General features: G+C 35.7%; 1 protein-coding gene across 1 annotated transcript; it reads left to right on the forward strand.

Annotated features, from left to right (window-relative positions):
• Window positions 1-21: 21 nt before the first annotated feature.
• Window positions 22-14,011, forward strand: LOC130047338 (uncharacterized). Its single transcript, XM_056142024.1, is given in 3 exon segments — window positions 22-983; window positions 7,842-7,844; window positions 9,255-14,011. Coding segments are annotated over 3 exon segments (5,616 nt in total). The 5' UTR covers window positions 22-127.
• The last annotated feature ends 810 nt before the right edge of the window (window positions 14,012-14,821 follow it).

Genomic DNA, 14,821 nt, shown 5'->3' on the forward strand with positions numbered 1-14,821 from the left:
TAGGCACCGAGATCATTCTTATCAACGGTCTTCATAAAACATAAGTATGAATAGCAGGAATCGGTGATAGGGTTCAGTACATAAGATCATACGTTCCATTTGTATAGGAAGGTTAACGGTATTGAAAATGGAAAATTCTATCGAAGAAAATAACTTTCTTATTCTGATACAAGCTCTAAAGTTTGTTACTGACGGACTTAAAGAATACACGATCCAGGGATTGGATGACCTGTACAACAGACTGAAGAGAAGGGTTTCAGCTAGTGGCCCGTGTACTCAGCAGTGCAACAGGAACCACAGGGACGCCACAAGGTGGTGTCAGACCTGCCAAAACTGGAAGAAAGAGCTGGAAAAGTACATGAGATCTGCTAAATTGAAGAACAATACGAAATGGCACAACGTTGAAATATCTTACTTTTCAGGGGTTGATACAGCAAAAGCCAAGGATGAACTATTCCGTGTGTTTATCCAAGGACAGGGATCTTTGCCAGTAACGTTTGACATTCAGACAATGTTATCGTTATTTCAAAACTGCAAATATTTTGATATCGGAGACGATATATTACTCTTGACTTCCATTAGAAGAGTACGAAATTATGATTTTGCCCATACAGAAGATTTCAAATTAACCAACAAGCAGTTAAAGAAAGACATTAATTCACTATGTAAATTGTTTCGCCATCCTTCGATATGTAGATACCCAAGTGCGTCGGACATATTATCAAAGCTACGAAGACTTCAAAAAAATGATATAATATTAATCCAAAGTGAAACACGTCGGTTTTTCATTGATATCAAAGAAAACTTCATTACAAATGAGTCCTTGAAGACGCTAACATGCTCATTCCATGACCAGGAAACAGGAATACAGTATACAACTTCCCTTCTCAAAAGATCGATTATGGCGGGATTTTTGCTTTTATCTATTTTCTATGGATGTTGGGAAATCTACAATCATCCAGAAATGAGAGCTACAGAGAAAGGTAAAAATTTAGATAGATATTTCAGCTGGTGATGTCAAAATAGGTTTTCTTTCATGAAACCCTATGAAAATCTAAAATGCAAAGCATGGTTTACACACTAGTTTATTAATCTTGGTAATTAAAGGGAGTTAAAGTCTCTTTGGAGAAAAAAGAAACACATACAGGGGTCCGTGTTTGCCCAACTTTCTAATTTGTATTGCTTGTAGGAGTTATGAGATTGATCACTGTTCGTTATCTTCACCTTTCATACATGGGTCAATGGAATTCGCGGAAACCCCGATAACACCAGGTAATTACTAAAAACCACCACAGAAAGTACCCCAAAACACAAATGTATCATTAAAATACACTTACAGGGTGTTAGATAAGTGTTATAGACACATATTACCAAAGTTTCATTGATCTTGATAGAAAATTAAATGATCTATAGTTCAGTTTCATGTCTAGTATGTTTTTTGGTGGGTGTTTTCGTTAATATCCTTGCGTTTTCAGTGTTTCCGCTAATTCCATGCTCCACATACATGCAGATCAGTGTTTTTCACACTCCAGAATTACTACCTTATTCAAATAGTTTTTCCTCATAAAAATTGTCTAAAATTTCCAAAATTATGTAAAACTTCCCGCCAAGAGATTAAATGATTTAAAAATCTTTATTTATGAAAATAGGATCTTGATAACGAAAATATTGGTTGGTTGTATATTGTTTAACATCCCGCTCGAGAAATGTTCACCATATTTAAAACAATTTTGGTACCCAATCCTTTGTGTTTTTAGTCTTTTATATAGACAAAAGTGCATTTGTAGTGAAAAGATTGCCTGTTAGTGTCCAATAAGATGACAATTGCTGTCCATTATTTTGAATAATTTTCATATTTCACAACTGATTCAACACGCAACAGCTTGTTTTGGACATGATAACTTTTTAAATCGAGATAAGCTATTGAAAATGTAGTAGAAAGAAGTTGATGTTACACAGGTTTCAACAGTGTCGTTTAACAAATTCATTGGTCGTTATAAAAATCTAGTTTGCCAATACAACCTGTCATTGGGTCAAATTCTGTCTGACGTGTTTCATACCAATTGTTAGTCCGTTTTTGGCACACTGATTCTAACTACAAATTACTCTATTTACCTGATCCTGTTATAGGGCTCACAGCGGATGTAACCAGTCGATAGAGGATTCTTACTCCTCACCTCTGGTATATCCAGGGTTCAGTGTTCGCCTAGTTCTCTATTTTGTATTCCTTATAGGAGATATGAGATTAATCACTGTTCGTTATCTTCATCTTTCATCATACAGCAGTCGGCCTAGTGATACCTCGTATTTGTAAATTAGATCATTATAACAATCATATATTTTGCGACATAAAGAAAAACGAGGCTGTAACATCAACTTATTTGTCAGTAACCTGCTTATCGCTCTTATGCAGAACATGATGTTGCATATCGAATGGAATCAGTTGAGAGACATAAACACTATATACAGGTGATAATAGAATACTGCTACACAGATATTGGAAGTTGGCGATGTAGAAGTATCCCGTGTTGGCTGGCCACCTCCGCCGTGAGCGAATTTACAATACACCCGTATTTAAGTCATATTCATATTCAGTACTTTAAACGAATACATATATTTTGTACATTTATGATAAACAAGAGGCCCATGAGCCACATAGCTCACCTGACTAACCTTGGTCCTGCAGTTGTTGGTTTGTTGTGATCTATTAAAATATTCTTTATCAATCTTTATTCCCATGAAAAATGTTGACCCCATATTGTTGTCCTAACCTAGTCACATAGGGATGTAAAACGTTGATCCCTATTGTGGCCCCACTCTACCCCGAATACCATGATTCTAAAAACTCGAATCTGTACTATGTCAAGAAGCATTCCTTAAAATTTTTTTTTTCTAGTGGTTCTAGAAAGAAAGGTGAAGATAACGAACAGTGATGAATTTCAAAATATTCATATCTAGTGATCAGTCATTCAAAAACTTACTTGGTTAAACACCACTCTGATTCCACGCACAAGTACTCTGAAGTTGAAATAAAAAATATGCTAGAGTTCCTCATTGACAATATCTTCGTGGTCTTTGGTGATCAGGTCTTCCAACAGTCTGTTGGAATTCCCATGGGCACGAATTGTGCTCCTTTGTTAGCTGACCTGTTTTTATATTCATATGAAGCAGAATTTATTCAAAAACTTCTACGTGAGAAGAAGAAATCTCTCGCTGTGACCTTCAATTCGACTTTTAGATATATCGATGACGTTTTGTCTATTAACAATGATAGCTTTCATTCAGATGTCGATTTGATATATCCCTGTGAGCTCGAAATAAAGGACACCACAGAGTCGTCCACTTCTGATTCATACTTAGATATTTTATTGAAAGTAGACATTAACGGCAAACTAACAACTCAACTGTATGACAAACGGGATGATTTCAGCTTCTCCATCGTCAACTTCCCACATTTATGTAGCAATATTCCATTATCACCTGCATATGGTGTTTATATATCTCAACTGATTCGATATGTAAGAGCTTGTTCTGGGTATAGTCAGTTTTTAAATCGAGGTAAGCTACTGACAAACAAGTTGATGGTACAGGGCTTTCAACAGTTTCGATTGAAGTCAGAATTTCGCAAATTCTATGGTCGTTATAACGATCTAGTTCGTCAATACAACCTCACATTGGGTCAAATGCTGTCTGACGTGTTTCATACCGATTGTTAAGCCGTTCTTGACACACTGATTTTGACTGCGGATAACTCCGTTTACCTGATTAGGATATGGGGCTCACGGCGGGTGTGACCGGTCAACAGGGGATGCTTACTCCTCCTAGGCACCTGATCCCGCCTCTGGTGTGTCCAGGGGTCCGTGTTTGCCCAACTATCTATTTTGTATTACTTGTAGGAGTTATGAGATTGATCACTGTTCGTTATCTTCACCTTGCATTTAACCATCGAGTTTGTATCTCTGCTGGTGGACAGTCTGTCCCCGAGGATACTTGTCGTTCGATATATGTTCCTTCATGAATATACACAATAACGAAACAATACTGGCTGACACGTCGCCCAGTATAAAAAGGTGTCACTCTGTGGAGTCTATAAGGGACACAGGCTCCTACAGATCGGTTGGTGTCCCTCGGATTATCCTTCGAGATATCAAAGATTTGTCGTATGTACAATCGTTAGATTGTCAGCTTTGGTACAGAAACCAAAATTCTTATACCCAAATTAAAGACTGTAATGTTCCTTTAAGAGATATATTTGATAATTCCTTTTCAGACCTTATGTGTTCAACCTCAAAATGTTCTGCAGAAAATTGCAAAACTTGTGATATACTGATCACTAAAAATTCATTTAGTAGTAATTTAACTGGACGTAGTTTCTGTACCAAAACGTTTGATAATCTGACTTGTAAATCTTCTAACGTTGTCTACGCCATTGAGTGTAACCTGTGTGGCTTAATTTATGTGGGAGAAACCAAGGGTTCACTTAATAAAAGAATATCGGGGCACAGATTTCAAATTAATAATGGTGGTAACCAACTTCTTTACAAGCATTGTAATGCACCGGACCACTCCATCTTGTCCATGAGGGTAAGGATTTTAGAAAAAATTTACCATCACACAAACAATCCTACATTAAGCACCCCTTTTCGTAGACAACAAGAAGATCACTGGATCAGGACCCTAGGCACTGCATTTCCATATGGATGCAATGATAATGTATATGATGTGGGAAATTTGACTAGTCCACAAGGAAATAACGTTAATGTGATGGGACTCTTTCCCAATACCAAAAGACGAAAACGCAGTCACGGACATCGTTCATATAAAAGACCAAGTATAAATGATGTCACGTTTGATTCACTTTTACCTCACGTCAACAGACAATTGGGTCCACATCATATTCGTACAAAACGTTACTCTATTCCATTGAGGGTTTTACACACGTTATTTGAAGAAGCTATGGCTAGTCTATACTTGGATTTTTCAACACCTGAATATAGACTGAACTCTATGATTATGGATGTTACCTACCACAGGCTCTATAAACCAGCACGGACCATGGATGATATTCCTTCCAAATCATGACGTCAGTTCCTTAAGCTCAAATTTACAAACAAAGGAATAGATGTCGTCAACATAAGCAACAATCTTCGTCATAAAAGGGTTCAGTCGTGTATTCCAACTTATTTCAAGTTCAAGTCTACACCCTGTATTTCCTACAGCTATACTTCTACTATTGCATCCAAACTTTTTAATTATAAACAAACTTTGCAGTGCTTAGATATAGACTATCTTATACGTAATCCACCAACATGTTCTTGTTCTTCATCTTCTTTCAACTACAGTCCAGCTGGACATGTCATTACTGGTGATGTTGATATAGTTGAAAATGAGGACATCAAATCACTTATTCTTAAAGGTCCTAAATACAGAGAACCTCGGTCTTTTAATTGGCGACAGAACTTCATCTCTATTATGAGTTCTGTCGAAGATTATGCCAGACGATGGGCTAAATATGAAAAAGAAGAACTTGATACATTGTCAGAATGGGTTAAAAGCATAAGAGGGATATTAAAATCCCGCATTAGACACATGAAAACAAAATTACGTACCATCTATCCTTCTGTGTTTAGTAAACCAGAAGTGATAAAAGAATTAGATAGGTTACATGAGGAATATGTTTTGGTTCCAGCTGACAAAGCTAGTAACAACATTGTCTTTGTTTGTAAGGCTCATTATTACAACTGTATTTTAAACGAACTTGGCATTAATTCCACTTTTGGTAATCATACTTATACTCCAACTGCCCTTTCAAAAGACGAAATTCTTCAAAACCATGCTTCAGTTTTAGACACATTTAATATTCCAGTCAATGGGTCGAATGAATATGAATTACCGTACCTATACTGGATTCCTAAACTACATAAAAATCCTTACAAACAAAGATACATTGCTGGATCCAGTAAGTGCTCTACCAAGCCCCTATCTTTGCTCCTCACGAAAATGTTAACAGCTGTGAAGGAGAAACTTCAAACTTACTGTGCGACTACATATGCCAGAAGTGGTGTTAATCAAATGTGGATTCCAAAAAATTCTAAAGAGCTTTTAGTAAACTTGAAATCACAGAATTTTCCCCAAATCAATAGCATTAAAACCTATGACTTTTCAACACTATACACGACCATTCCTCACGATAAATTAAAGACTAGACTTTTTGACATCATAGACAGTTGCTTCTTCAACAAAAACGGAAAACGGAAATATTCATATCTAGTGATCAGCCATTCAAAAACGTATATAATTACTTTGTTAAACACCACTCTGATTCCACGCACAAGTACTCTGAAGTTGAAATAAAAAATATGCTAGAGTTCCTCATTGACAATATCTTCGTGGTCTTTGGTGATCAGGTCTTCCAACAGTCTGTTGGAATTCCCATGGGCACGAATTGTGCTCCTTTGTTAGCTGACCTGTTTTTATATTCATATGAAGCAGAATTTATTCAAAAACTTCTACGTGAGAAGAAGAAATCTCTCGCTGTGACCTTCAATTCGACTTTTAGATATATCGATGACGTTTTGTCTATTAACAATGATAGCTTTCATTCAGATGTCGTTTTGATATATCCCTGTGAGCTCGAAATAAAGGACACCACAGAGTCGTCCACTTCTACTTCATACTTAGATATTTTATTGAAAGTAGACATTAACGGCAAACTAACAACTCAACTGTATGACAAACGGGATGATTTCAGCTTCTCCATCGTCAGCTTCCCACATTTATGTAGCAATATTCCATTATCACCTGCATATGGTGTTTATATATCTCAACTGATTCGATATGTAAGAGCTTGTTCTGGGTATAGTCAGTTTTTAAATCGAGGTAAGCTACTGACAAACAAGTTGATGGTACAGGGATTTCAACAGTTTCGATTGAAGTCAGAATTTCGCAAATTCTATGGTCGTTATAACGATCTAGTTCGTCAATACAACCTCGCATTGGGTCAAATGCTGTCTGACGTGTTTCATACCGATTGTTAAGCCGTTCTTGGCACACTGATTTTGACTGCGGATAACTCCGTTTACCTGATCAGGATATGGGGCTCACGGCGGGTGTGACCGGTCAACAGGGGATGCTTACTCCTCCCAGGCACCTGATCCCGCCTCTGGTGTGTCCAGGGGTCCGTGTTTGCCCAACTATCTATTTTGTATTGCTTGTAGGAGTTATGAGATTGATCACTGTTCGTTATCTTCACCTTGCATATGCAATACAGAATAGAGAGTTAGGCAAACACGGAACCCTGGACACACCAGAGGTGGGATCAGGTGCCTAGGAGGAATAAGCATACACAATTTTAAAAAATATTTTCCCTATATATCCTTAGACTCCACTTTTTTGGCACACTGTTTTTTCCCTATAATAGCCCTAAAACTTCATTGTTATTCCGGATTTCAAACATTTCGGTTGAGCATCACTGAAGAGACATTATTTGTCGAAATGCGCATCTGGTGTATCAAAATTGGTACCGTATAAGTTTTACATACGCATGTGAAGCTTTGACACCCCCCCTATTTTTGCCCCACCCTACCCAGGGACCATAATTTTAACAAATTTGAATATGTATTATGTCAGAAAGCTTTCTTGTAAATTTGATCTTTAGTGGCCCATTGGTTCTTGAGAAGGTTTTAAAAGATTTTCCTTATATATTCCCATGTAAAACTTTGATCCCCCATAGTGACTACATCCTACCTCTGGGGCCATGATTTGAACAAACTTGAATTAATATTATGTGAGGACGCTTTCTTGTAAATGTAAAGCTTCACTTTTAATAAAATTCTTTTCAGGAGGTAGGGTATGCCTGTCCACTTTTCTAAAGGGAATATAATGATAATTGTAAAATTTATAGTGGTAAATTTTCAACCTTCATTAGTTCGAGATAAAGAAGAAAACGTCGCCGAAAGCTCGCCTATTGAATGCGCTCTTTTCCCCCTACCTTCGAGATCAACAATACCTTTCAACAAATTCCGCTTTAAGCGATGTTGTAATAATTATTTTCGTGAATTTCTATGATCTACTTCATGTTATTTTTTCTAAATGATTACATTCAATGCCAAATATATGATAAAAGTAGTAAATCTGTTTTACATCTAATTACATGACAATTGCGAATTTGCTGCCGTCCCCGTACATACTATGACGTTGCTTTAGAAAAAAAGACATTTGAAGATACTTGGCTGCCGTTTTCAGTGTAGAAGTTTTATTTGTTATTCTGAACATATACATGTATAAATAAATTATATACCATTGAATTGAGCAGATTCTATGCATTGAAGTTTTGTGGAGTTTAAAAACGTAGCATATTTCGGCCAAAAACGTACTATCTTCTTTGAACTGGCACAGTGGTTCTTCAGAAGATTTTAAAAAGACCCCACCCTATTTTGGTATTTTTGTGATTATCTCCCCTTTGAAGATGGCATGGTCCTTCATTTGAAAAACTTGAATCCCCTTTACCTAAGGTTTGTTTGATTGAAATTGGCCATATGGCTCTGGAGAAGAAGATGAAAATGTGAAAAGTTTAGGACAATGTCAACGACGCCAACAACAAACAACGGAAAGTTTTGATCAGAAAAGCTTTTGTCACTTGAGCCTTTGGCTCAGGTGAACTAAAATGGGGGGAAAATAAACACTTGCTATGTTGTAGCCTCTCTAAAAAATAAAAAAAACTATACTCTTACGTTGATCTGGGTTTCAAACTCGTGGTTCATGGGGACTCCTTGAATACCCTCCCATTCAGCTCGGCATCCAGAACTGATCAATGTGTTCTACCTAGGAAAAGTGACAATGATCATTCACGAACTCAAAGTCAAATCCAATCATAGGAGTTTCTATAGTTTGGAAACTCAATTGATAAAATATTGTTACATTAGCAATATTCCATTGTCACCTGCATATGTTGTTTATGTCTCCCAACTGATTCTTTACAAAGTGAGCACAATCTATATACAATCCATTTCTACACTGGTACAGGCTACTGACAAAATAAGCAAATTCATGTTACAGGGGTTTCAACAGTCTCGTTTTAAATTATTATGTTGTAAATTATATGGTCATTATAATAAGCTTGTTACCAAATATAGCCTGTCGATGGGTCAAATGTCTGACGTGTAAGTTCGTTCTTAAACTGATATGACACCATTTTATTATATTAAACATCTTTGAAGCATGGTTTTATTTGATTTAAATTTTTCATGTTGTAGGGGCATGCAAAGTAATGGAGTACAAAGAACCATTCCAGCTGAACTTTGACTTCGAGTTTTACCGATCTCAACATGGACCACTTATTGGACGCCAGTGGCTGTTGAATGACCTTGACTACCTAATGCACTCAACAACCAGAGGTGTTCTGTTGGTCGCCGAAACGGGATATGGAAAATCTGCGATAGTGTCTCACCTTATTTGTCAGAATGATAGACTTCTTCCTGGAAACTGGATATACGAGCGAATTGTATCTTATCATCTGTGCAGACTTGATTCTAAAAGAAGTCTTTCTCCAGGATTGTTTGTAAAAAATTTGGCGGGAAGCTTCTCAAGTCACATTGAAAATGTCCATGATACTTTGAAGGGAAATTCGTTTTATGAAGCCTACTTTAAACAAGGTGAATGTCTAAAAGATCCCGAGGGGTGTTTTGATTTTTTAATCATACAATCGCTTACACATCTCCAACAAAAGCAATCAATTTATATCATTGTAATCGATGCTTTAGATGAATGCACAGCTAAATCGGGCCTGAATATACCTACCCTTCTAGAAAGGCGAATGAAAAGATTACCGTCTTTCATTAAATTTTTAATTACCACGAGGAATACAACATCCATAACTTTGAAAATGCGATCTTTACTCCATGTTTACGAGTTAGATAGTCAAAGCCCTAATAATGCAAAAGACATACAAATGGTCATGCGGCACAAAGTTGATAAGATTTCAAGATACAAGTTTGACAATCTGAGGACAAAATTCAAAACTTCTAACATAACACTGATGGTTTCCTCAGCCTCTAAATATGCAAAACATAATATGCTTTATCTACATTACGCATTTGAAGTTTGGATTCAAAATGAGTCTGTACCTTTATCTGAAACACCATCTACGTTTGAAGAATTTTTCCAGTACAACTTAGAGAGGATATTTGGAGAGAATGACGAATTTGATAAGATCAGAGGTATATTTGAAGTGTTGTGTGCTGCAGAAGAACCCATTTCTGACAGGGAAATTTTCCGTATAGCAAATATTTCAAAGGAAAATCGAATTCAAAGCTGGAAGTTATTTGGAAATGAAATGAGTCACTTCATAAAGCATAGCGATGGGAAGATTTCTATAGCTCATGTAAAGCTATCACAATTTTTGACCGACATGTGACAAAAATATGGAAAATTCTACGTTTCGGAGCAGGAGGGAAACCTCAAATTTGCTACTTTTTGGTTGAGTAAAGTCGAACAACAGATGTCATTCCACAATATAGATATTGTCCAACTTGCCTTATATGTTGCAAGATCGAAGAACAAATTACAGGAAAAGAAGTTTTTGTATTACGGCAAAAGAGTTAGAAAAGAATTTGACAACGAATTTTTTTTGCATCGTGCAGCCTTGTCAATTAATTCCTATCGGGCCATGGTCTTGCTGATAGAAATTTCTGGTCGAGACATTGAGAAAAGAGATAATACTGGAAACTTCTCTTCAGCGTACTTGGCGTCAGCTTTTGGAAACCACAGAAGCTTAGATGCACTGCTCCAGCACGGCGCTAATATTCATTTTGTTAGAAAAGGCACTGAAATTGTGAAAACGTCCATTGGAGTCGAAGAATTCTGTAAGAAATTTGCTCATTGGGAATATAGTCTTCTCAACATTGCTTCACAAAATGGTCATTTGGACGTAGTTTCAACATTATTGAAACGTGGAGTCAATATATCATATAAAAACTCTTTGGGATTAAATTCTTTTCATCTGGCAGCAGAATATGGTCATATAGAGGTAGTTAGATTATTCCTCCGAGACTTTAAAGATACTTTTTATTCTAGTCTTGATCATTCACTTTACCTTTCTGCAAAAAATGGTCATTACAGCATAGTGGAATTACTTCTCCATCATGGTGGTGTCGATAGATGTCTTCCTTGCAATATGTCTCAATTTTGGACTGAATTTCACGAAACTAGACTTCAAATCATAGATAACATGGACGATTTGCAAAATGTAAACTATGTCTTCAAAGATGACAGACGCTTCATAAGATGTGAAACTGCGCTAGAAGTATCAATACAAAATGGTCATGACGAGATTGTGAAACTTTTGACCGACAAATTTCCCAGTGGATTGAAGTGTAGAGAATCTGGGGGACGAAGACCTCTATTCACAGCCATAATATTTAGGCGATATAAAACCTTGAAACAAATTTTGCTTCATGGAAATGCTAGCAATATTACTTGCTTGTTTAACCGAAATCGTTGGAAAAAACTTGATCTAAATGAAAAGGAGCGTAATGAATATTTAGAAAACCAATGTCCTTTCAATTTTACCATTTCCCATTTTGCTGTTATGTACGGGAATTTCAAAACAATAAAACTTTTGCAAACCTACGGTTTCATCAATTGGTCTGAAAGGAACCTAAATGGTGATACGCCATTACATGTAGCCTCATGCAGAGGTCACATCAAGACAATAAAGTTGTATGAGCAAAATCATGAAGGTGAATTATCAATTGTCAGAGCCAGGAACGGGTCGACACTTATGCATTCAGCAGCTACATGTCACAGATATAGACTGTTATCCTATTTGTTGGAGAAACAACACGATCATGTTTTTGACGACATGAAAATGGGAATTTCTCATTATTTAGCAAAGACTGGGTCACATGGAGTAAAAGAAAGGAACGGGTTATTAAACATTGAAGATAATGTGAAAGAGAGAATTATCAGGGAAATTTTTCTTGTGGATGTTTACAACAGAACACCGTTACATTATGCTGCAGTTCATGGAAATGTGGATTATCTCTCGTTTTTAATTTCATTGGGTTTAGAACACACTGCATGGACGCGCATCTTAAATATGGCGGATTACTCAAGCAGAATCATCATTGAGCTAGCTTTTGCAAATGCCCTATTGTATGGTGCACGTAAAACGATGAAATATGAATCAGTAAGCATAAAGCCTCATGAGAAATTCATTGACATTCTGCTGGGAAATGTTATACCTTCAAGATATTACGTGCAGAAAAATTACCATAGATTTGTTGGAGCGACAGCCGAAAAAAATAGTTTTTATATCATGGGTACTCTTCGCCATTTTGTTCAGTCTAATAATTATCCAACACTGAAAGTTTGGAATCATCTTCTGTCGCACGATGTGATAAATCCAATTATGTTTAGCTTTATTCCGAAGTTACAATACATATGTCATCGCGATAAAAACAATATTCTGCATAAAATTATCCAGGATGAAAAAAGAACATTATGGATACATGAAGAAGCATTTTTTAAGTTCGACAAATTATTTCTATTAGACTGGAAAAATATAATTAAGTGTTTAGATAAGAATGGTCACAATGTATTACACAGGGCAATAATGGGAGGTAACTATGCTGCATTTATCTATCTTCTGAACAAGGGAGTTTCTTTTAATGGAGATTCCAGGGATGGAATAAATTTGTTACAGTTGGTTGTAGAAAGTGCTCCAGCATTTGAAAATGAAGCTGTAAAGTTTCGTTTTATATCCTCTGGACTTGGAAATCATACTGTACGAAGGGAAATTGCATGGAGTTTGGATGCGATATACGATGAAGTCTATAATTATAACAGAATTGCAGAGGTAATTCTAAGAAAATCTCCCAGATTTGATATTAACAGAGAATTCTTCTGTAGGAAACAAGGGAAAAATTTAAGCTTTGTTCATCTGATTGCTGCAAAGGGACTTACAAGTGTGATATCTGAAATCAAACATAGATTTGGGGATGACACATTAGAATGCAAGAATGAAAATAAAATAACTTCTTCCCAAATACTTTATTTCTTTGGGCACACGGTCAAAGCAATGGTGTATTCACACCATCATGGTAGTATGCTTTTAGAGAACTGGAATGCATTTATTGCACTAGTTATGAAGTATATGTTTGATTACAAGACGTTTGTATATCCTAAACGCTCAGTGGCCAGAAAATGCAACGGTGTAATGCGAAACTGGAGAAATATTGAGAGAATGCACCTTTGTACTGACAAACTGAAGGCGGAAGTATTGAAGCTTTTTCAGCAATACGTCAAATGGAACGGTGTGAAATCTGGAGATGATTTTATCAATGAATTGAAACACATAGAATTTCATAAAATATATTCAACGACTGAAATAGAACATAAAAGGAAATGGTTCGAAAGATATCTACACAAAGTGTCCCAAAGTTTGCAAAGTCGAAATCAAAATGTACGTGAACGTATAAAGGCTTTGCAAATTTTGCAAAACTCCTTGCGGAAAAGTGACTGTTTAAAATTAAAATTAACGTCTCGGAACACAAGTTTAGCATGTCTAGAACGACTTCACCAGATACATAGTAAGAAGGTAATGACTAAACACGAGTACCAAGAGATGAGCATTCGTTTGTCTTTTCTTTCTTTTTTTTTATACGAAGGAGATATGCCAATGCCTTTTCATGAGTACAAAATAGAATATCAACCCGATTTCTTCATCATGTTTCTTAGTCTTTGTACACTGCATTCTGAACTGCATTTTGGATTTCAAAGTACACCACAGTTCGATTTTTGGAATGTCCTCAAATTACCAAAGAATAATGCGTTCAGTATTATGGTACAAAAAATTAGCAGCTCTACAGTTGATGATATTAGTTCATGGAGGAGCTGTTATAGATCCTTTACTGGTCAGGCTTACAAAAATGTAAAAATCCTTCAAAACACGTCATACGTTCAGAACTATCTTAAGAAATATGAAAATATCATAGGTATACCCAATGAATGATAAGTGAATCTGAAGAATAAAGAATAGTAAATAATATTCATGCTTTCGAAAAATCTAAAACCTATACATGTAGCTGCTAATTTGCTGTTTATCCATATAATTTGTTATGCATGCATTGTGTGACTCAATATAATGTGTTATACATGTGTTGTGTGATTAAATAATTTGTTATACTTGTATTGTGTGACTATATAATTTGTTATACATGTGTTGTGTGACTATATAATTTGTAATACATGTATTGTGTGACTATATAATTTGTTATACATGTATTGTATGGCTATATAATTTGTTATACATATGTTGTGTAGCTATATAATTTATTATATATATGTTGTGTAACTATATAATTTGTTATACATGTGTTGTGTGTCTATATAATTTGTTATACATGTGTTGTGTGACTATATATAATTTGTTATATATGTGTTGTGTGACTATATAATTTATTATACATGTGTTGTGTGACACTATAATTTGTTATACATGTGTTGTGTGACTATATAATTTGTTATACATGTGTTGTGTGACTATATAATTTGTTATACATGTATTGTGTGACTCTGTGTTATACATGTGTTGTGTGACTATATAATTTGTTATACATGTGTTGTGTGACTATATAATTTGTTATACATGTGTTGTGTGACTATATAATTTGTTATACATGTGTTGTGTGACTATATAATTTGTTATACATGTATTGTGTGACTCTATGAGTTATACATGTGTTGTGTAACTATATAATTTGTTATACATGTGTTGTGTGACTATATAATGTGTTATACATGTGTTGTGTGACTATATAAT

Source organism: Ostrea edulis, chromosome 6 (genome assembly GCF_947568905.1).
Source record: "Ostrea edulis chromosome 6, xbOstEdul1.1, whole genome shotgun sequence".
In the NCBI taxonomy this organism is placed as follows: Eukaryota; Metazoa; Mollusca; class Bivalvia; order Ostreida; family Ostreidae; genus Ostrea; species Ostrea edulis.